General features: G+C 38.1%; 1 protein-coding gene across 2 annotated transcripts in view; it reads left to right on the top strand.

Moving 5' to 3' along the window:
- Positions 1 to 23,797, top strand: part of grid1a (glutamate receptor, ionotropic, delta 1a) — a 245,890-nt gene that overhangs the window by 155,171 nt on the left and 66,922 nt on the right. For both annotated transcript variants that reach the window (XM_062430181.1, XM_062430180.1), the window contains one exon: positions 9,934 to 10,139. In XM_062430181.1, the coding sequence (XP_062286165.1) occupies positions 9,934 to 10,139 (206 nt within the window). The remainder of the gene's footprint in view (positions 1 to 9,933; positions 10,140 to 23,797) is intronic.

The raw sequence follows: 23,797 nt of genomic DNA, 5'->3' as shown, positions 1-23,797 counted from the left end.
TTGTGTACACCCTTGTTTATTGTTAATCTGACAAAGCCTCATGTAGCTTTGTTTAGCTGAATCAGTTTATCTGTCTGACTACATCAGACACAATAATATCACTGTGGTTTACTGTCAGTCACAAATACAGGAAACAGCAGTCATGTTCTTGTTTGTTGTTGTTAATGTCAATTAATATTGCCCGGGTTATTAATAATGTTATGTCATAAATATGCCAAGGATTTAGAACTAAACCAACATTGGCTCTTACCATTCATCCAGTTCCACAGGGGATACACAGCTGAAGAAATGTCAGAAACAAATTTACTGAAGGCCTCACCACAAACTTAAAAAGAAAATCTCATATTTCGATTTTCAGCAAAGTTAGTCATGAACTTTGAATTGCTGCTTTTGCAGTCTTTCCACAGAGTCCATAAGTTGAACTCTCAGCAAGTCGAACTCTGCCATTGCAACCCGCATTGGCGTTGGAGGGGGCTTACACTCAAGGGTTTAACTGGATGCTCACGCTGCATCTCTTGGTCTACAGGCTGCAGCCAAACCTTTCTCCACAAAAAAATGACCTTGCTTAACATTAGCCTGTATGAAACTGCCAATCGGATTTATTTGCTCATTAATAGAAGGTTCCAGGATCTCATTTCGGGTCCCCACATAAACCTCTGCATGTAGTGTCAGCCATCACACTGTAGCACTACTCATAAGAAAAATTGTACAACACCTCATTTGTATTGCACATATCTAAACAATGATTATTATAATACTGTATATTATACATTTGTGATGCTAATATAGTTTTTTGATGGTGAGAGCAACACCAGCTCCCACAGTAAGAGAGAACAGAATGAGTTTTTATTTTTTTTTATTACAGCTATAACAGCTGGCTTCTCTAACCTCAGGGGCAAAGAGTGGCTCAGTGTAATGAAGTGTGGTCAGGGAAGCCAATTCATTCCAGTCTCCACCAATGCATCAGATCACAAAAAGCATATTATGTAAACAACTCCTAAAACTTCACCTCTTCTGGTTCTATTTGTCATTGTAAATTTTAAACACATAAGTTTATTTTGTCTTGTGAGAGTGTATCTTCCATAATTTATTTTACAAGTTATAAAAATAACCTCATTCTTATGCTACTATAGCCCCCTACGAAGCAGGACAACATTGTAGTACAACTGCAAAACATACTTACGTGCTTTTGACTTTGTGCCTTCATGCAAATAAGAGATTACAACATTGTACGATTATCTTACAGTTCAATGCAAATGCAGATTGTCCTTTTATCCTTTTTGTTTAGATGTTGGTTTCAGGCATTTCTTTTTTACCTACAAACTTCTATTCTTATGTTTTTCTTTCTTTCTGTCATTCATTCTTCCATTCATTCCTACTGTTGCTGATTTCAGCCATGCTTGCTGACAGTGCTAAAGGGTACTCTAATGCCTTAGCCGTTTTATTTGAAAAGGATAAAATACACTCTATGCCAGTGGTCTCCAACCCTGCTCCTGGAGAGCTACTGCCCTGCATGTTTTAGGTATCTCCTCACTCTAACACACCTGATTCTAATAATCAACTCGTTATCAAGCCCTTTGACGAGCCTCAGCTGCTTGATAACGAGTTAGAGTGAGGAGATACCTAAAACATGCAGGGCAGTAGCTCTCCAGGAGCAGGGTTGGAGACCACTGCTCTATGCATTTCAAGGCCACAAAAGTTCATTTCTCCCTTTGAAAAAGAAACTTCTTGATGGCAAACTCTTGCTGTCAAGGACAGTGCAGCCCCTTGTGTATCGTGGGCAATCTTCCCAAACCAACGAGAATGCTCAAATATCAAATGAAACTTTCACGCACAAACAACTGTTGTCTTTTATGCTGCATTTAAACGACATTGACTAAATCTGCAGTTGTGGGTTGAGCTCCTGCGGTGAATCGAAAGATGCATATTTATTCCATTTCAATTTTACATGTGACCATGACCAACACAACCTCACTTCTCTGCTTGTTTTTGAAACCAACCATGTCTTTAAATAGATACCATTCAGCAGAATCTGTCCGTAAATTGAATAAGTCAGTCATGCTATGCTTTGTCGTAAATCTGGACAAGCCCATCTACCTGGCCCATACTTTCTCAAATACTGTATTAAGTTACTGAAAAGACCTAAAATACAAGATGAGTAGCCTTTTACAGTTCAGGTATTATTTTAGACATTATTCAAAAAATTAAAGTTGACTAAAACCCTTAACATTCACCCTGCAACCAAGCAGAACCAAATTTACCAAAATTGCCTGCAGTGTTGTTGTACTGCTAAAATAAATATTTCTGTATCTCACCAACTATGTAATAGATTGTCATAATAGTTAATGAATCTTGCTGACCTTGGTTATCCCTTTACACTTCCTCTAGCCCTAACATGAGATTTACATATGTGGTTTTGAACGAAATGTCCCAACTGACAGATGGATTGCTAGGAAATTTGGCACACACATCAATGTCCCATTCAGGATGAACTGTAATCACTTCAGCAATCAGTGACATGTCATGTAGTGCATGAAATGTTATATCCACATTTTATTTTGTTGAATACTTCTGTGCATCATCAAACATTTGAAAATCCCAGTAGCCTCAACTTTTTCTTGCTAATTAGCAAATGTTAGCGCACAAACATGGAAAATGTCATACTTGTTTAAAATTAGCAATTGTGAGCTTGTAAGCATGCTGATGTTAGCATTTAGCTCAAAGTATCTCAGTGCCCAAAGTGCTGAGTTTCTTACACAACTGTACACTTCTACTCTAGTCTTGTTTCAAAGGTTTTCTGATATGTTATCTGTATGCCTTTGTAAAAGCTATTAAATGTTTGCTTACACAGTACTCATGGTTGTGTGTATGGAAAATGAAGCCAGCTATTGATTTTGTGTGGGAGGGTGGACAGTGGGTAGACCATCTTCAAACAAAAGCCTTTGTAAAATTGCCTTGTCATTTTATCATAACAAGGATACTATAAAAGGTGTCTGAGGCATGATTATAGGAAATCTTAAAAAAATGTCGATTTTCTAGAACATAAGAGGCTCCTTGGCAGTCCTGTCTGAGTTAACCTGTGCTTAGTAATGACTGTGGAGCAGCTACATCTGTCTCTGCCCTTCCTGTGGTGACTGGCGCTCTGTTAGAGGAGTAGAGAATTAGGCTGGGATTAGGTGTGAGATTGATTAAGCTGTTTTGGGTCCCAAGTAGGAGGTGGTTCCTAACATAGAAAATGCATTTATAACACAGGCAGGGTCTGTAAATAGACAAACACAAAGGATATCTCCTGCAGAGTTTGTAGCAAGTCTGAAACACATAATGGGCCTCATGCAAGAAGCACTCCTACGAACACATTTGTTCTTTAAAAAAAGTGATTTAATAATATTTGCAGCATGCATCAGTTTTCTGTTTTCTGGCTGAAACCAGCCCAAGCGGTTTAGAGTTTGTTGAATCCCATGTAGGATTTTCTTGTTTTCCTCTTATTGCTTTGTGCAAGAACAAATATAAGAGAAAAATAAGAAAACATTCATGCTTGAATCCCAGTGTGAGGGTTAGGGTTGGTGACACATCTGAGGAAATGAAACAAGCCTTTAGAGAGCAGTGGATACCCTTCTGCGTTATGACTTACTATTTCATATGCTTTTTATTGTGTTATTTGACTTCCTCTCATTTAATGCTAAATTTAGGCCAGAAGGTCTGTAACACTGCCAACTAACTTGTCAGGTAATTTCACAGGAAGTTAACATACAGGTGACCTTCAATTAACTGGCTTTCCAAGAAGAATAGAGAGAAGGACAAGATCAACGTAAAATATAGTAGGGATGTGTGAAAATGTAAATGAGTGTAGCTAGATAGATAGATAGATAGATAGATAGATAGATAGATAGATAGATAGATAGATAGATAGATAGATAGATAGATAGATAGATAGATAGATAGATAGATAGATAGATAGATAGATAGATAGATAGATAGATAGATAGATTTTTCTCTTACAATTCCTCTAATTCTCTGTTTAGTTCACCAGGAACCATTGGGAAAATGTTAATCACTCTGATAGTAGGAAAGAAGGGAATATCTGGTTATTGTAGGTCATAGATTTTGGTCCATTATCCTCCTCACTAACAGATGTTGATTACCAGATGGGAATGAGGGAATAAATACTGCATGACCACACAGAAGGCGATTAACCTTTTGCTGGCAGCATTTAAGAAAAAAAAAGAAAACACCTGATTTGCATAGTTCTGTGTTATTCAACAATCAGCTGACAAAAAATAAATGTTAAGCAAAATATCTCTGGACAGTTTGCAAAATCTCAACAGATTTTGGTAACACTAAATGCAAATTTTAAATCTAAACCGCCATGTCCCAAAATTAACCCAACAACCATGTGCTGATGTTTTTCCTCTGTTTTTCATTGCTTCCTGTCCCTGCATTGTTACCAGTTTTACAATATATCTATACATTTCTTCTTATCATTTTATGTGTATCTTTCTGGGTTTACTTTTCCCCTATAAGCACACATTGTATCATCCCAGAAGCATGTCAGCAAAACCTGAGTAGGACAATTAATTGTATTCCTTTCTTGAACAAAAACTTGCATGGCACGATGCTAAGCCAAAAAAGCAATCACTGTACAGTATCTTTGAGACCAGGCCTGTTCTGAGATAATGATCTAGTCTGGGATTGTATCTTCCATACAGCACGCTCTGCACATTCAGACCGCACTGCTTATATTGGAACCACGTTACTTTCCTTCAGTTTTGATGCTATTGCTGCTATGACCAGCAAGACAAAAATAATGCTACATATTCATGCCTACCAATTTAGAATAGCACATACAGTAGCTGTTTTCTAAAACTTGCCCATTTAACTAACCATGGTGAAATGACAATAGTAAATGCAGACTTGTGGTATCCAAATGGTGCATAAAAGCCTATGACAACGTTTTGAAGCTCAATAGTGATGATTTTAATTTGAAGAGGCTTAACAGAAACACCAGTTCAGAAAATCATTCATAATTGTCAATAAAGCAGAAAACATGAACTTGTTATCTTTGCAACAGCTGAGATTATACTCACTTGCTGTGATTTATTGTACAAAAAACAACTCTTAGTTTTGTTAACACTGACGGACAGAAGTTTAATAATTGAGGCCATATGTAGTTGTGGTTTCGTGTTGGACTGAATTATACTGAAAAATAGTTTCTAACAGGACAGCTAACGATTATCTCGATCTGCGTCATTTTAAATTTTCACTCCAGTGCTTAATCAGCTGGTCACCTTACTATGAACGGCCAGTTTGGACCTGCCTTTCAAACCCTGGAGTGACAATTCAATCAGTGGTGTGACAGATGACTGTTTACACACTGTCAGGGTGTTTGGCATAGTGTAAGAACATAATGTGCTTTTCTTCACCTTGTGTTTGTCTTCTGTAGGGTGTTGTGTTTGTCTGTGTCCAGAGCCCAGTTCATAAGACATAATGAAGATAGATACAAAGACACAGTCTACAGTTGTACTCTTTGATTATTGACTGAATAAGTCATTTCCACTTCAGTGACTTCAGATCTTTTCTCAAGTCTCATAAACTGCTTCTACATTATATATTTATATATATATTTAGTCACTTTTGTATTGGTATCTCTATTTGCTTGTTTTTAATTTTGCCAAAATTGGTGATAAACAGACAAAATATTTAAGAAAAAAAACAAAACAACAAAATAACATTAATACTACAAAAATCTGACCTCAAACTTAAAATACCATTTATAGCACAAACTCTCAGTGGTTTAATCATATCATTCGTATCATTTGTGTTACTTACTAAAAAGACTGGTGAATCAGCAGCTAATTTGTCTATTTCACTCAATTTTGCTTGTCACTTGTGTCATGAAAAGCACTTGCTGAGCTTTGCCTGTTGCCAAAAAGTCCTCATTTGGTGTTAATTACATTAATTAGTCTCTTTTTGCAGTACAAAAATACAAGTTTCAGATCGGTTTATCCGTCAAATCTGAGTGAAAATACAAAACTGATCTGCTTTTTTAAAACCCCTATGTATGTTTTTGTGAAAATTGGCAAAAAACACAACTAGTGAGCCTTAACTCTACTAAGCTGTGACTTTATTAGAATAAGGAATTAATATAAGATGGTATTTTCAATATCACTGAATGTGTTTGGCAGGTTCTCCCAGCCTCAGAAATTATGATATCTGCATGGCTATGATGTATGGATCTCATAACTATGTTATACATTTGATGTCATTTTATTCAGTTATTATAGTCATATTTACCTTAAAATACTGCATTAATATTAGAGTGCACATCAGCAGCCAGTAATATGAGTGTGGAACTGACGTGTAATTGTTTCTCTTTTTGCTGTCTTTCTGTTTCTCTCTAATTGCTCTTGTGACAGTGCATAACACACACAGCGCCTGGTACTTTTCAGATTTGCAAAAATTATATATAGCATATAATTAACTGATGTTATTGTTACAAGAATAACAGTGATTGCTTTAACAGACTCATCTCAATTCTGAATAAACACAGGCTTGTAGCGTAGCCATTTGTCAGGCTTTTCCGCTTGGATTGCAACACAGCTCAGTAAAAACCTCTGAGCCCTTTGATCATGATATGCTCATTTCTGCACCGCTCCAATCCAAGAGGGAGTCCTGCCTTAGTAACAACTCCAGTAAGATAGAGCTGAAAAGAATGTTAGAGCAACTTTATGAGGTATTTTCTTGGTCTCTCCTGATTTATCTTTCCTGCCCTCTTTTAAACTGTTAAGCAGATGATAGGTACAGTAAGAGAGAACGGGATTCTGACATGGGGGGCAGAGAAGGGTTAAGTTTTGATATCTAAAACTTTCAGAAGCAGATTTTTGTTCAGAAATGAGGCTCGGATGAACACGTCCAGAAATCAGACCTTTAATTCCACGTTAATCCTCTTTTCTTCAGCCCTGTCCATAGCTGACATGGTTGCCCCGTGGAAAAGCCTGCTATGGGTTTGGAACGCTGGCTTTGAAGTCCAATGTTTCTACTGGAGTCCTAGAGTAGTTATCGCATGGTAGCTTTCCCTTGGCTCTTCATGGATTAAAAACCCTGTTTGTTTGTTACAGCATGTTTCTCTTATTGCCCAAAACCCTGACATTTGGGAAATGCATGTTATTCACACAACAGCAACTTCATGCTTCCAATAAAATGTGTTTCTTTTTTGATCAGTTCTTTAGATTTCTTCTCATGTTGATCCAGTATGAACAAAAGACACTATATCAAAGCTCCCTTTAATTTGACAACGTTTCAACCAACTACACGTCTTGCACAGGCAAAAAAAAAAGTTTGTCTAATTCATACAGGTTGTCCATCCATGCTCCCGTAGGCATTGCGGTGTGAATAAAGATTGTGCATCCATATTAATTGCAATGGTCCAGTCGTGGAACAGGAGGGGAGAAACTGTTATTAACTGTTATATTCAATTTCAAACTGTGTTTGTGAACAAAAGGAGGGATTATTCAGAGGTTGAGCTTTTGCCCATTGTATTCAAAGTAATACCACCAACGGTAACTATTTCAATTTAGAAACAAACAAAACTCTTTGTGTGTGTTTGTGTTAAATACTTTTCAAAGAATACTGCAGTAAGAGTTTGGCGACGCTTCACAATGACGAATGATTTAATTTAATGTTTTGTTCTGCCCTTTGAACATGAGAGAATCCAGCGGCAACTGTGAGTATTTATGTTAAAAAATAATAAATTGCAATATAATAATGGAATAAAATCGAACACTGCATCTTATTCTTTATGATTTGCTTCATATGGTACAGTGTCATATTGTTATTTCAATTTGCCCAAAGGTGTAGACTGAGAAACAGAAAGGATCAGTGCTTCATATCTTCCCTCAAATAATAATAGTTTCACTCTTTAACAGCATAACGATAGGATTAGGTAACATATGACAATGTGACTGTCCATTCCAAAGCGGTGTCATTTGCTGGGGATGACGTGTTTTAAGTAGGGAAAACAGCAGTAGATGATTGGAGGAAGAAGGGAAACGGGTAGATACCTGTATGAGTAAAAGCAAATACTGTACATATCACACTATTCACAGGATTAAACAATTCAGCAGCAGTGAGTTTTGCACCAAGCTTTTGATTCACCATAAAATCCAGCCATGGCCATGAGAAAAATGACCTAATGGAATCCCATTACAAATACATACCACGCTTTAATAGCAAGATAAACTATAATAATTTCACTCACCAATTCAAAGCTCACTCACACACACTCAGAGAAAGGAGGTGCAGCAGTTCTTCCTCCAGGCAAACTTTTCATTGACCATGGTGTTAAAAATTCTTCAGCTGCTGTTTGTAAGCAATGTCAGTGTGTTGCCAGCTGTGTTTGCTCGGCCGAGCAAGCCCAAATTCACCACACTGTCTGGATGACTCCTGCTGTTTTCATGTTTGGTAATCCTCTCAGAAAGATGCTTGAGATCCTGAAAACCTGTTCTTGGCAAGGTGCCATCCCCTCCAAATACACAAATGGGAAGCAAAAAAAATCACCTTCTTGGAAAAGCTAGCAGTTAGTCATTTTCTCCTGCGGTTTGGTTTATAACACTGGTGTTTAATCTCAGGCTTTTCTCCTAAATTCAGACTTTCAGATTTGTGTTTTAGAAGATAATCCACTTCATTCATGATGACAGTTAGTTTCTGGGAGAAATATAACTTCTGCTAACCGCTAACTACAAGCAAATGATGATGAGTTATCAGCAAAAATTGCCAGTTGAATAGAGGCAGGTCAACAGATAATCAAGCCCACTTGACATCAAGTTTATGCTATCTGCTTTAATTGCCAAAGGCTTTGGGCATTTGAAGTACATATAGCAGCTTCTGTAGTCAAGCACAGTTAAAAACACCAATTTAAACTATTGTATCAAGCCACTTACCTCACATTTTATAGTAATACATAACGGCAGCAACCAAGTATTTTATGCCATTCATTAATACAGAATAATAAGTCATTCATTTCTAAATTACTCAGTGCCACTGAAACCACTTTTATCTGCACGAACCCCACCTGCCCCAAATGTACAATGTACTAATATGTTGCTTCACTGCTCAGACCGGGTCAACTGCTTTCTTATCAGCCTAATTTCCGAGCCGCTTAAAATTACATGCCTTGCTTTTCCATATCACCTCTAACAACCACACTCCCCTGTTATGGGAGTCTGTCTGTGTCTTGTGCAGCTGTATGTACATTTGAACCAGCTTGACTGCTGCGTGCCCTTTATATTCTCTGTTCCCCATAGTAAAGCACTAGAGCACCAGATGACTCATTAAACCTCCAGAGATGCAGCAGGGGAAAACCCACCCATCCACATACACGCATACACATCCGATGTGCAAAGAGAGGTCTGGCTTTTGCAATTTTGCCTAACCTCTTTTTCAATGCGGCATGACTTGGCACACACTGGGCTGCTGCTCCCCCTGTGACTGCCGGGATTGGTGTGCTTATTGTGAGCCCTCTGCTGCACATCACCTTTGATTTGTGTGTGCAGCGCATGCTTCTTCTGAGCAGTTTCTTCTATAGTGCACATACATACACACAAATCTCTGAGGACAGCAACACCTGCCTGCAGTTTCATATACTGTGAACCCCAAGAAACAGAGAGATGGGATTGCTCGTTGTGTTTTGTCACAGTTTAGATCACGAGCAAAAAATGAAACCTGCCTTGAAGCCCTTGGAACAAAGCCTGAAAATGTAGAGTTCATGTGCAGGTGTTGAAAGTACACGATGTTTACCCAAAATTCTGATGAAACGCTTCGGGAATTAAGTACTGTATAACATACCACCAGCCTAAAGTGTTTTCTTTTTGCCTGTCTGTTTGTGTTTTCATCTGCACCCGTTTTCAATCCTGTGTTTCATTGTTTCTTCTCTTCCAGATATCCGTGGTTTGCAAACCTTTATGGACCAGGCTTCTCGCCTGGGTCTGGATGTGTCCTTGCAGAGGGTAGACCGCAACGTCAGCCGAGTTTTTACTGACCTTTTCAACACGATGCGGACTGAGGAGCTCAACCGATACCGGGACACTCTACGGCGAGCTGTGTTGCTCATGAGCCCTCGAGGTGCACAGGTGTTCATCCACCAGGTAGGCTACGTTGGCTATATCGCTAAGAAGTTTCTTCATCTAGGAATCATAAAGACAGGCAGAGAGGCAGTCAAAGAGCCAGAAAGAGAACGATGATGATGATGACCCACACACAGAAACACACATGCCTGCAATCCCTAATCTGACAGTTAATCAAACATTACATTGCCTCAGCTGTAGAAAATGAAAAACAAAACAGAGAAATTCAATAATAGGAGAAAGATTGCCTAATTTCCATTTGAAACTTGCAACTAAGACCACACAAATGACCTTTGTCTTGTTAAAAATTGATGAAACAAACTGCAACTTCCTTTCTGTACCCATGTGGAGTTCTGACTAAACCCGTAGCAGATGGCAGAGATCACACTGAGATGTGTTGCCTTCAATATTGAGTTGGCCAGAAAAGAACCACATATCAATTCCCAATATTCTGCATCAAACGTTACAAATATATCTTTGGACAGCAGAAATAATATTTCTACAGTAAAATATTAATTCAGTCCTTACAGCACTGCCAATGAAGGGAGTTTGTTTATCAACAACATTGCATATATCCCCAGGCAGAGTTCAAACAAAGTCAGCTGTGAGGGTTTGCATCTTTCTTAGCTCATATTGTGCTAACGTGGAAGATATTATTAGCTTTCCTTCATTCTCTATTTGTTCCACATCACATTTGCTAATTATAGACAAGGAAAGCAGGAGAATGTATGGGAGTTAAGACATCCGACTCTCCACTTGAGCTCACATTTATTCCTCTTTCATCTCGCCTTGCTAAGTTGATTAGTTAATCAGCTCCCCTCTCTTCAAAACAGTTCATAATGGATGAACTGCTATGACCACAAATTACCTAAATATCAGTAAACTAGTAATAATTTAAGTGTGTTCAACAAACAACATGCTCTCTCGGCTCAGGGCAGCCAGAAGTGGAGGGTTTCCCTTTAATCATCTGCAAGAGTTCTACTCATGATAACCAGCCAAACCGTGTTGAATAATTATACACTGAAGTACTTTGGCACAATTGAAGAACAGACTTGTGTGGCATTGGCAGTGCTGGAGACAGGGAAAAATACTGCAACATAAAAGCAAGTTGAATGGCTCGTCCTGCCCACTAAACACCAAACATGTCACAGTTTGACACTTAAACCTCTGCTCTTTTGGCAAAGGCGGAACACTAATTATTTTCCAACTCAAATCTCTGGACCTCAAATACAGGGAAAGAGACAATGGGTTGTTGAAATATATGGTTGAAATAGTTGGTTTAAAATAAAATATTAAAAAATGGCAGTAACACATGCCATGTAATAGTAACAAAGCTCATATCTATGTACTTTCTATTTTGCGCTATTTTGACTCTTTCAATATATGTATTTCTGTTACCCAGAAGGCTGTCACAAATCCATGATACTTAATGGATTGGTCAGCTTTCTGGGCAGAATGTAGTAAGATCTTTGCTACTCAGCTCCTGCCAAAGCAAAACTTAATTCAAAAAGGTCAAACTGGCAGGGTCAAATGACCAGAGAGGTTTATTTTAGAAGTAACAGTGCAGAGCATGAGGCGTCTGTGATGTGAGTGAATCATGTAATGTGAATCATTTGATTCAGTGGAAGAAACCTGGAAACCTGAATATAGAATATGGAAGGCAAAGCATTGGTAACGATTTAAAAGACATCTTTTGTTTGGTTGTTTGTTTTGTTGTAAAATACAATTTGTTAAAGGTTAGTTATTAGATAGTATTTCTCATTTTAGCCTACACTTTACACATGTTTTAGAAAGTCTTGTTTATAAATGACTACTTTAAAGAAACAAATATTTTTATTGAGGCTGATGGGTTATTTCAATGTGCTCATACTCAGGACAAAGAGATGACATTTGTTTTCTGTGGAGACATTTTCACATTTCTTTTAATGTCACTTCCCATGAAAGAAAAACTGCACTTAAGCTCTACATTATGACATTTTTATAGGTCACAATAAGTATCTATCTGGTATCTATCTTACTGAGCGAAGTAGAGTTAGTCCCAGATTGTAGATGGAAAGACCGAAAAAAGAAAGTAATGAGTAGGTTTTGAAATTCTTTACAAAAAGAATATGACATATATGTATGTCCATATTTCCTCTCCTTATTGCATATGGAGCTTAGTTGCATCTAAAGATCACTGCAGAATGAGAGAAAATCTAATGAGATATTACTGACAGTACTGTATTGTACTGTAATCATGTCTGTAAATGAATTATTGTCTTGGAACCTTTAAGAAAATCAAATACAGTATATACACGTGATGTGTTCCTATATCTGAAAAAGGTTACTCTTAATGGACATCAGCTAATCTCTGCGTATTCCCAGTCTTATGTGCTGATTTAATCTTTCTATCTATTGAAAGGAAATTGTGTAGGAAAAAACCTTAATAACTAACAGTAAGTCAAAAACCTCACTTGCATTCCAATTAGCTTCTTGTAAATGCTCCACTATTATTCTAAAAGTGAAGCACTTATAGACAAATAAAGCCGTGCACAGGTTGTGAATACACCACGGCTTTCAAGTTTCATTAATGACATACTGCTTTGATCTTTTCCTCTACTCTAATGAATACTGTTTTAGCACAAACACACACATGCACACGCACACACACACACACACACACACACACACACACACACACACACACACACACACACACACACACACACACACACACACACACACACACACACACACACACACACACTGCTCCAAGATCTTTTCTTCTCATAAGATTGCATTTAATCTTGCCAATTATATTCTTTATCATCCCTTGTACAATTAACATGAGGTGTCTTGGGGACTAGGAAATAAGCACAGCTTCACGTTCAGCACAGCTCCTAAATGCTCCTGTGAATATGTTAATATATTAGAAGTGGTGGAGATTTGTTAATTCATCAAAGCTTCATTAATACCTTGGTAACTGTTGTCACAGAGCCTATCCACTCCCCACCAGAGATACTGGGAAAGAAAATGTAAATATGTTAATATATGAATGGAAAATGATGATGATGCCTTGGAGAGTTAAGTACTCATCCACTGTTTGGGCATGACAGAAAAAAGAAAGTTGCTGTGGTGAAAAGAAGTCGACAGAATGTTGGATCAAAAACTTTTCATGATGGTTATGTTAATTTAAAGAAATGGGGTTGATTACTGACATTAATGGTATTAGTTGTCTCGATGATTTGTGCAAGCAGTGACAAAATGCATTAAAGCAGTGTTCAGTATTGTTTTTGAAACTCTATTATTTTTTCTTCCTCTCTTCTTTCCCACTCTGCTCTATTCTTATTTGTTTCCTATATATTCTTGGGCAGATGAGGGTGCAGGGACGATGCATCAGGGAAAACGAAAGAGGCACCTTTGTGAGGCCAACAGTTTGTCAAAAGACTGCCATATTCATAATTTATATTTCAATCTCTTAATCTACCTGGCTCGTACCTATATTCATTAGCTAAAGTCATCCTAAATGACATATTCTGTTTTATCCCATTAGGGCCAACCTTAAAACATTTTTATTGACTGAAATTGTATCTACTCTTCAACCAATTAAACTGGTCAATAGGGGGAGGGTGCAAAATTCACGTAATATAGTAAACAAGCCAAGTAAGCCCTCCAACCTAATGCATGCTAACTACACTATCGAGTGATTGCAACTTTTTTTTTTGCCAACACTAAATATCAAACAAAAACCACAAACTTATATCGTATTACGTTTCTGTGAGCTGTAAACTCACCACTTCTAACCAGAAGGCAGAAGATGACATTATCTAAGAGCCTGACAAGCCCAGGCAAGGCCTTTCTTCCTCTGGGCAGCACTCCTGCTCCTGTCTCTGTCTCCGGCTCACCATAGTAAGCGGCTGTCTCCTCAGTCTGCCACTGGCTGTGCAGCCCTATCTTCTTTTTTCTGTTTTATGCCAGGTGGCAACCAGTGTTAAGGTGCATTACCAACACCCACCATGTTGTAGTGTAAACTAAGGTTATCTACCCCTACAAAGAAACACAGCATCACCTTTTTGATTTAGTGGTTTGGAAACCACAGATGTAGAGCCCAGGACGGGTCTGGGGATAATGCCAGCAATTATCCAACCAATGAGAATTTGGATGGACAAGAGCATATCGACCAACCAAGCAACTGGGGGAGTAATGGCCTATATTCCATGCTTTTCTATTCTGATGATGCTCTACTTCCCCGAGTAACATATTCTGTCACGAGTCAGTTGTCACTTCTCTAGTCTCCTCTCAGACCACAGTCATCTTTCACACTTTCACACAAGCTGCGCATGTCATTGACAGTCTCTGTGGTTTCTGGACTCTTGTTTTCACCCATTCAGACAGTTGCCATCTCATCTCTTCTTCCCTTTGGCCATGAGAGGATGTAGCATCTTCTGTCAGCTCGGTCCCGCCTTGTTCCTGACACCCAACCCCTCTCTGTTCCCTTCATGTGAAGGAGCTTCACTTGAGACATGTAAGCCTTTTAGAGGGCCATAAAATGGAATTTTAAGCTTTCAGATGCCCCATTTCTGCAGTGCGTCCTCGGGTTGTATTAGTGAGCATTTGCTAAATCACTTACATAAAACGATGTGCATTTAGGTACAAAAATCTGACACATTTCATAAGTTACCAAAGTCACTCTCCAATTAATTGTCAACAGAGCAGCTCCAAGCTATATATCTTTAAGACACCCAAATTAGATTTTTGGCTCTCTGGGTTCTGGCTTTCGGAGATAGTTATTCATTTTTTACCAACGTTGATTAAAATGCTTAAAGCAATTGGAATACCTTTACTGAATGTGAATTATGAAAATGAATACCACACCTTCATAGTAAGCCTAATACATGTTAACATTAAGTAAAATAATGTGTATGCAAGCAAGTTTTCCAAGTTCCAGTTATGGATTAAGTGTCATAGGTCTGGAAACATTTTGGTCTGTATCAGCTTTTGTAAAGTAATATAAGTGAAATGTTCCTTCCACCTTAGTGACTATTGGATCACTTCTTCCTGTGCTGGCAAGACTGCGACCTCCTAAAGGTGTTGATGTGAGGGAAAACAGAATGGTCGGTGTCAGTTGGCAAGCCAGCTCTGCAGACCACTTGATGGATGCAGCAGGGTGGTTAGGTGAGGTCTGCCTCCTGTGCGGCGGCTACACCGAGCTGCAAGAGTGACAAGCACTGCTGCCTAATGCCAGGGAATGTAGGGGAGGGAGAAAAAATATTGCATAGGGTGGCAGGAGGGTAGATGGAGGAAGACACAAAAATACAAGAGCTACAAAAGGAGAAAGAGAAATAAAGGACAGAAGGTGAGATAGATGTAGCAAAGAAAAGGTCAAAGATGAGAGAAAGACGAGGACCTAAAAGGGGGCTTCTACAACATAAAAAAGGACCACTATATGAAACAGTAATAGGGAAATATAATGGAAGAGATGGCAGTGAAGAGTGCTGGGAAATTGAAGCAGAGAATGGTTTCTGACAGTCACCACCTATATAAGAAGAGATGATTTTAAAACCGGTGGAAAAGGATGGCCATTGTGTTAAGAGATAATTAAGGAATGTATTTTGACAGCTGTGAGTGCTTTAATCTGTACACTACTGAAGCATGAAATCTATCCAGTTTGCAGTTCTACTGCAGAAAAGATGAAAACATGTTTAGAAGTTTATGATACATGTATACCACTGTGACAGATAAAAGGACCTTCCACCCATCACAGGAATATATTTAGCTAGAAAGAAGAGCATTTCGTTTCCCTGAAAAATTCAGTACCCTGTTACCACTACTCATTTTAAACTTGAATGAAAACTTGCATCTAGAATTAACGGCAAAAGCATGATTTTTTAAAATTTTAAAATACTGACGTATTGCTCATTATTATTAGTTTGGTAAGGTTGCCTTCATTTTTCTGAATAACACTCACTATTGCCATATTTTAACAATGCTTTGACAATGTTTTTTCTCGAATTCTTTTAAGTAATGGACTGTGACATTGACCAACCAGTCTTGGAGCAGAGTACCCTGCTTATTCACCAGTTATGTTTATGTAAGGGAAAGTGTCAGAACTGGTATCTCAAGGATGGAAAATGCAGGATATACTCATATACTACTTGTCTTTGAGAGTGAATATTATCATTATTCAGTTTGTCAGGAAACCTCAGATTGAAGTGCACATAAATATATGTCTCATTTTTTCTGTATATCGACTTTTTCACCCTGAATAAAAAAAAAGTTTAAAACACACATGCTCAGTGCTTTCAGTGGACCTCCATCTCTGCCAAAGACATTGATTGATTGTTATTTAGCCGAATTGTGGCATCAAACCATGCTTTAATTTTCTTGGCCTTCCCCAGATTAACCTTAGCTTGACTTCAACAAGTTTTGCTTGAGGGTAGAAAATGATTCATTTCAGTAAATAACTCTCTCTATCTCTCTGTTTGATTCAGTCTCTTTCCTTCTGCTTGACCCCAAAATTAAATAATAAAAAATCACATCCAAAAAGTGAAACTGTGGCTTTACTTTCTTTTCTGAATACCTACAAAAGCACAGAATGGCTTTGAGAAACATGTCTGTGTATCCATTTGGCTGCATGGCAGACGAGGTTTCAGTATTTAAATCAGATTCACTTGTCAAGACTTGAGACCATGAATCTCTGATTAAAAATGGACCCTTGTGACATTTGAGAATAAGTTGTAATAAACACATTTGCCCTTGCTAGGAATTGTGTTTTGATGTCAAGGACTCTTTCATCTTATTGTCACAAATGCTTGTGGATGATGATTTAAAGGCGGCTCGAGTTGATGTGCTATTATGAGGTGCTTTGGAAAAGGACAGTCATTATGGCTGTTTTTGCTTGGGGAATTCTGTTAATATGACAGCTTGTGGGGCACATCTAGGGCTGGATGATGTGGCCAAAAAATATAACACCATTTTTTTTTATGTTGATTGATTTCGATTAATATCACAATATATATTTAATTATAATAATAATGCTCAATGTACAGGTTTAAGAATATTTTATTTTGGACAGAACCCTAAAGAAACCAAAAGGCTAATTACTGTTTATAATTTATTATCAGAATTAATAGGTGACAAACATTCAACGAATCCAACATAGCTTTACATTAATCTCTGAAGAAATAAAAAAAAATATATGTAAACAACAGCTGTGAAATCCATCACATCAAATGTCAAATCAATGTCAATCTCTCAAACATTTCAGAGGTAGTATGCTGAGCATTGATTAAATAAAATAAAAAGCTGTTGAGGATGATTATGCTACTGTAAATTCTTTGAATATTGCACATTCTTGGCAACTTCACTACTACAAGTGCACAAGAAAGACTAATCTGTCGACAGTCTTAGGCTTTTTTTCTATAATTAAGAAAAAAAAAACAATTGGTGCATTATTAATGCAAATTACTAACTGTGTTAGGTAAACTGTGATGTAGTCCCACAGAAATGTTTACAGGGTAAATTTTGCATTGGTCGTCCATTGTTGGTGTGAGCCAGCAGATTAGCATGCTAGCCAGGCTTGTTGGCCCGGCATTATCACTCACACTCCCCCGCATCCTCAGCCACTCAACACCTGTGTTTGGTCAGTAACCCTCCAGCCTTCCCAACAGACGATAGTCGTCTGACTTGTTAGTGCAGAGGCCATTTAAAGCCAAGGCTGTAGAGGTCTCTCATTACCTCTTTGGTACCGTTTCTTCCTCTTTGGCAGCAGTTTCCTCGCACTTGGTTTCCCTCCCACTGTTGGTCAATTCTTCTGAGTAGTCTACCCCCCACAGGTGGTGATTCTGAGTTGTTGTGACTGGTAGGGGCCGGAAACATGCGTCAGTCACATGTGTGATTGTTTTCTCCTCTGCATGATTGGCTGTTCATGTAGTGTTTTTGTAAGTAGAGAAAAATAACCATTGAAAATAAAAATGTATCATTACCTGGAAGATATTATTTTTAAAATGATGATGAAAGTAGTTTAATCACACAGCCCTAGGCACAACACTTTCACACACACGTACAAACACTCACACAGTAGTCTCACGCACATACCTCACCCACATCTTTCTGACATGAAAGTCAAGGATGCCTCTTGACAGTAAGCTCTCACTTACTAAGAACTCAGTGTCTTCTTAACTTTAATGTTAAAGTGACAGGGTGTATATACCATGATGATGATAGACTGATGATGATAATCTTACAAAAAACAGCAGAATTTGTGTTAAATAATACTCTGCCTTATCTGCCATGTTTTCCATCCAAACGGTATTTCTCCTTATTGTCTGCAGCACTTTCAGTTATCGAACTGTGGACAAGGTCTAAAACCATTTTCCACCTACAACACCTCTCAGCAGCAAGAGCTTATATCCCCTGTGTCTAGACGGTCTTTATTTGCTGCATCTAGTGCTTTTTCTTTTGCTTCCCTTTCTCAAATATTTTGCCAGTGTTTTACTGTTGTCCAGTTTTTGACAGCATTTCTTAGTTTTATGGATGATGCACTGTTAACTATGATATGATATAATACCAAAAGAATCAAGATCATTTGATTTTTGTAGCTGCACTCATTTTCTCTAGTCTGTTATTCCCACATTTTTCAAAATATTCCAGCATGCAACACAGTTGTGTCTTGGCACCTGGACTTCCCCTCTCCCTTAGACGGAATAAAGCTGGCCATGACCTGGAAGTGTTTATCCCAGCATGACTCATTAACCTGACACAGAGAGCATGGTGTTGGTGCAGGGAAGCGTAGTGCTGGCACAAACAACATCCTTTGCATTTGTGCGGGCACACACACACACACAAACACACACACACACACACACACACACACACACACACACACACACACAAGGAGGCCCAAACATGTGCACACATTCACTGCGTCACCCCTCATTCCTTCCCAAGATCCATCAATGCCAGTTCTTTCCACACCCCCTCCCTTAGTGCTAATGAGTGAGGCCAGGTATAATTAAAAAGCTCCAGAACTACTTCACAGCCTGAAATTTGTTTTAAACGCCAAAGAAAAACACACTTGCAGCCACCCAGAAGATTCAATTAGACTGGTCCAGAATACAAATGAAGTTCACGGTGTGTTGTTGGTTAAATGGCATAATATGGCAATGGGGAGGCTGGGAGAGTTTATAGAGGTGTCATACAAAGCAACACATACGGTATGGCCAGTACTTGGCAGGGCAGAGTACTGGCCATACCTAACATGCTTTGTATGTCACTTATACAGTATCAAGATCATATGTACTTAACAGAAAATGAGCACAGTCTAGAAATCATGTTTACTGATTGCATTATTGTTTAGACCAAACATCCGCTTGTAGCTGATGTGAAAGATATCCCTATTTATAATCCAATTATGGTTTCGATTCACTCATGCTAGAGCTTGAACATGACAGGTGCCATATAATATATATATACAAAGATAGTATATTAACAAATTTCACTATCCATGGTAAAACTACACTACTGGGATTTGTTACAGAACCCAATAGTATGCCCAAAATACTACAATTTCCAAAAAATATACTTGTGTTTGTCACAATGGAGCATGCAGAAATGGTACACATAGAAAACACCCCTTGCCTGATGAATACGATTTAAAAAACCTTTTTTTATTTATATTTAGGTATTTAATGGTGCTATTTGAAGTAAAAACAAAAACTAACTCTAAAGGGTTACTATGCTGATTTAGCATTTAATTCCCATAGAGTTGTGGCACAATTTATTTAAAAAATGGTCAAAATTGGTGCAGTAGCAATTTCTTGACTTTCACGCTGAGGTACCACTTAAGCTCCAAAACATTGGATCATACTTACCATGATAGAACTGGATTACATCTTTCACTATATTCAATAAATGCCCCTGTTGCTCAAACTCCCTGCCCGAAAAAGAAGCTTTCGGATATACATTTGAATTTATCAAACCCAGGCTGAGATGAACTTAGTCACACAATAGGAGTTGTTTCTTCAGACTTGACAAAGCTCCTCCAGCGCCTCAGAAGACACCCCCTCATCTGTGAAATGTAATCAAGTTTAAGAAAGCAAACAAACAAAAGAGCAAAATACAACTATCCACATTTTACCCAGATACATGTACAGTACAGTAAATGGATTCATGTCACCAAACACATGCACTCACAGTACGCTCATACATACTGAAATCATGTGCTTAGAACAAGTGCACCAGTGTATGGTGGGGCACTGGTTACTGAGATGGAGCCATCAGAGCACTGTAACCTCAGCAATGATCTGTTGAAGGCCAGGGGTGAAGAGGTGTGTGGAGTTTATCTCGCTTAAAGCCCGCCGGTGTTGCTTCCTCCTGGGTTAACGCTCCCACCTCTGGACCCCTGTCCTCTCCCTCTGACCCTCAGAGCTGCTCCTCTATTTCATTTTCCTCCCAATAACAGCATGACAAATTGAGCCTGCCAGAAAACGATCTATCATTGTCCTACATCTCATCCTCTTCTGCCCTCTGTTCCCTCCCCATCTCTCTTTCTTTGTCTCTCTTTCCCCTTCTGTCCCTGTTACAGGACATTCCCTCTTTTCCTCTTTGTATTTTTCCCATCTTAATGGTTTCATGTTTCTCTCTACATGGGCACTTTATCTTTCTGCCCTTGCTTTTTTTTCTCCCATAACCTCATCCCCTTTTGTCTCTCCTCTTATTACACTGTATACTTTTGTCCATGTCTCCATTTCTCTTTCTATGTTCATTTCTCTTTGCAAACTTGTTTTTTCTCTATAGTTGTTCTGTCATTTCTGTTAGCCATAGAGACAGATATATTATGGTATAGATCCATATTTCATATTTAGGCCATTTTTGTCTTTGTTTCCTGGCAGCACCAGGGCGCAGTACCACAGCGGTAGTCACTATAAGTTGTATAGTACAAACAACAACAAAGACTTAAACATTAATAGTAGATGTGTTGTGTTGAGTCGTTTGTAGCCCATGTATACACCAACAAATAGTTTCCAATCCCATTCCTGGTTTGAAGCTAAAACATGTAGTTGGCTGTGAATAAAATCAGCAACTTCACAGATTTCTTTCTCCATAACAATCAAGTGTAATAATCATGGAGCATGGAGAAACTGTAGCAAAACGCAAATTGCTTTGTGTGATGAATAAATCCTTCAATTTGACAAGTAAATAATAGATAGCTCCCTCTCTGTCTGTAATCAATTAATGGTACCTCCTGGGAGCTTGTGAAAAAACTCTGTAACGTATTGTACTAGTGCATTATAAAATATTCAGGATGATGCATACAATAGGTTACCTCTAACAGCACAGTACTTTGTTACAAAGTGTACTCCAACAAAAATCTAAATAAAACTACCTCTTCAGGTATATATTTCTTGAGAGGGCGGAATAATTATGAGTAATACTTGTATATCCAACTTCCTGTATTAAAATTGAAACCGTGTGCAGTTGGCAAGCTCTTTACTTGATGGATTGTCGTTACTTTCACAAGTATGAATCATCTGCTGAAGTTTAAGAGCTTTTCATAAATAATTTGCCTATTCATAAGTAATGCTGGAGAATTAAAATGGTGGTGTCTTTGAGGTGATGGCTTATCGCTTCACATTAATCAATGTCAGTGGACATTTTGAAAAAGCTGTCAAAGGGTAAATAACTTGAACATTGTGTTACTGATGATGATGATGGTTGCATTGGTGATACTGGTTAAAGTGATCATCATAATACTGATGGTGATTGATGAACAACAGAACTGGCACTGCTACCCCACAATTCATAGCTTTTATAGGCCCTGTGATAACGTCTCCAAACTTGGCATTTATGCCTCTGTGCACTATGGGAAGGAAATACTTAATACAGTCAGGTGCATGGAACAAAAACAGGTCCCAGTTTATGTATTTCAACAGCAGCATCCAAAACACATTCTTGTCTTGACAGAGGGTGATAAACTTTGATATATGTTTGTGATTATGAGTCATGCTTAGCATTATTGAAACAGTAAACCTTGTTGCAATTTTTATTTCTTCAGAAGGGAAAACAGTTAATCTTGTGAAAGGCACCCAGTAAATTATATCTCATTTATCTGGTGACCCCTAGAGTTGTACATAAGTGTCAGAAGTCCTTTAAATAGCAGTGGCTCTCTCAGAGCCTGTTGGTTTTTTTTTTTTTATTGTTGTATGAAGTCAGCTAACAGTAGAACATGAGCACAAAGACCAGCCAGTTAGAACATGTTAAGGGCACTTTATATGTGTCATTACTTGTGTGTGTATGCTGTACAGACATTGTCGAGCCATTTCTAAGTTTTTGCAAAACATTTGCATAGTTTATATTCTTGTTAAATTGGAACAGTCAAAACACAGTTACTTTGTCTCTAAACGATAATAGCTTTATCACTCTGTATATTTGTCTCCCTGCAGCATAATATGAGATGCAATTATACCAAAACCCTACAATATTGTTGGAAAGTTCTGTCTCTGTGAAATTGTTGCTGTGGGCTCAGGATTATTGCCCAATTCCCAAGTGGCAGAGTCAAAATACAGTAAGAGTTATAAGGGTAATTGCAAAGCCAACCACTTGGAAAACAAGTACTGTATTGGTACCCAGCACGCAGCCTATCACAGTCCAAAAGCTTTGGAGAAAATGTTCAATTAAAGTACACTCCCAGTGGAGAGAATATAAATTGTAAACGCCAGTTCAGATCCCTTTTACCCTTTCCTTACCTGTTTTACTTGCTTACTTTTTCCTTCCCTTAATTTGCTTCTACACAAATATGTATGAATCAGTATTCAACATATGCACATGCATATTCATATGTTCCTTTGATGTGTCATCCGCAGGTCTGTGCTGACACCCACATAGAGATATGGCCATATACTGTATCTCATGTAAGCATAACTGTATTTGAAGATATGCTGATGGCATTAATTAGCAAGGATCTATAATCTGCTCTCAGAATATGCAGTTTGTAAAAGGTTTTGAGTGACCATTAAGAGCTCACACAGGAATATGGATTCCTGAGACTGTCCTTCCAAGGCAAAACATTTTATCAAATGTCCCAAAATAACATATTTTTACATGAAAGAGACAAACTCCTGATTCATAGTAATTATGACATAAGTCCATCTAGAGCAAAAGACGATGTCAGGTAACGACAGTCTGTAAAGGGAGGAGGTCAGGTTGGCCTACCGAGTGAACAAACTGTCAGACTTTCCCTGTTTCTGGTTCCTTTTAATTATAACTATGATCATTCCTTAATCTTAACCACTCGGTTATTTTTATAACCATGACGACAAAAGTCCCCTAACATTAACAAAGTAGTAATTCTAACCCAAATCACAGTGTTGCTCCAGCTATGTTGTTTTTGAGCCGAAAGTTAACAAAACCTTAGCCACAATGTCTTCAACAGCTTTATCTTTCAACAATGATTTGTAACGGTTTTGAAGAATGATGTCAGATCAGATCAGAAAATGCTCCCATGTGTTGTTCTAAATTTCAAACAACTTATTTAATTTAGTTGGGAAGACATGTTGAGAAGCCCACATATTTGTAGTCATATATATTATGGATTATGTCCAAATCATTCAATGAAGCTATTATTTCTGCAACAGGTCATCAACACCCTAGTGCTGAAACCTGCTGTTCCTAGAAGAGTCTTCCCACAAGCCTGTGGGAGA

This window comes from Scomber scombrus, chromosome 12, assembly GCF_963691925.1.
Source record: "Scomber scombrus chromosome 12, fScoSco1.1, whole genome shotgun sequence".
Classification (NCBI taxonomy): Eukaryota; Metazoa; Chordata; class Actinopteri; order Scombriformes; family Scombridae; genus Scomber; species Scomber scombrus.
This window is presented reverse-complemented; position numbering and strand designations above follow the sequence as displayed.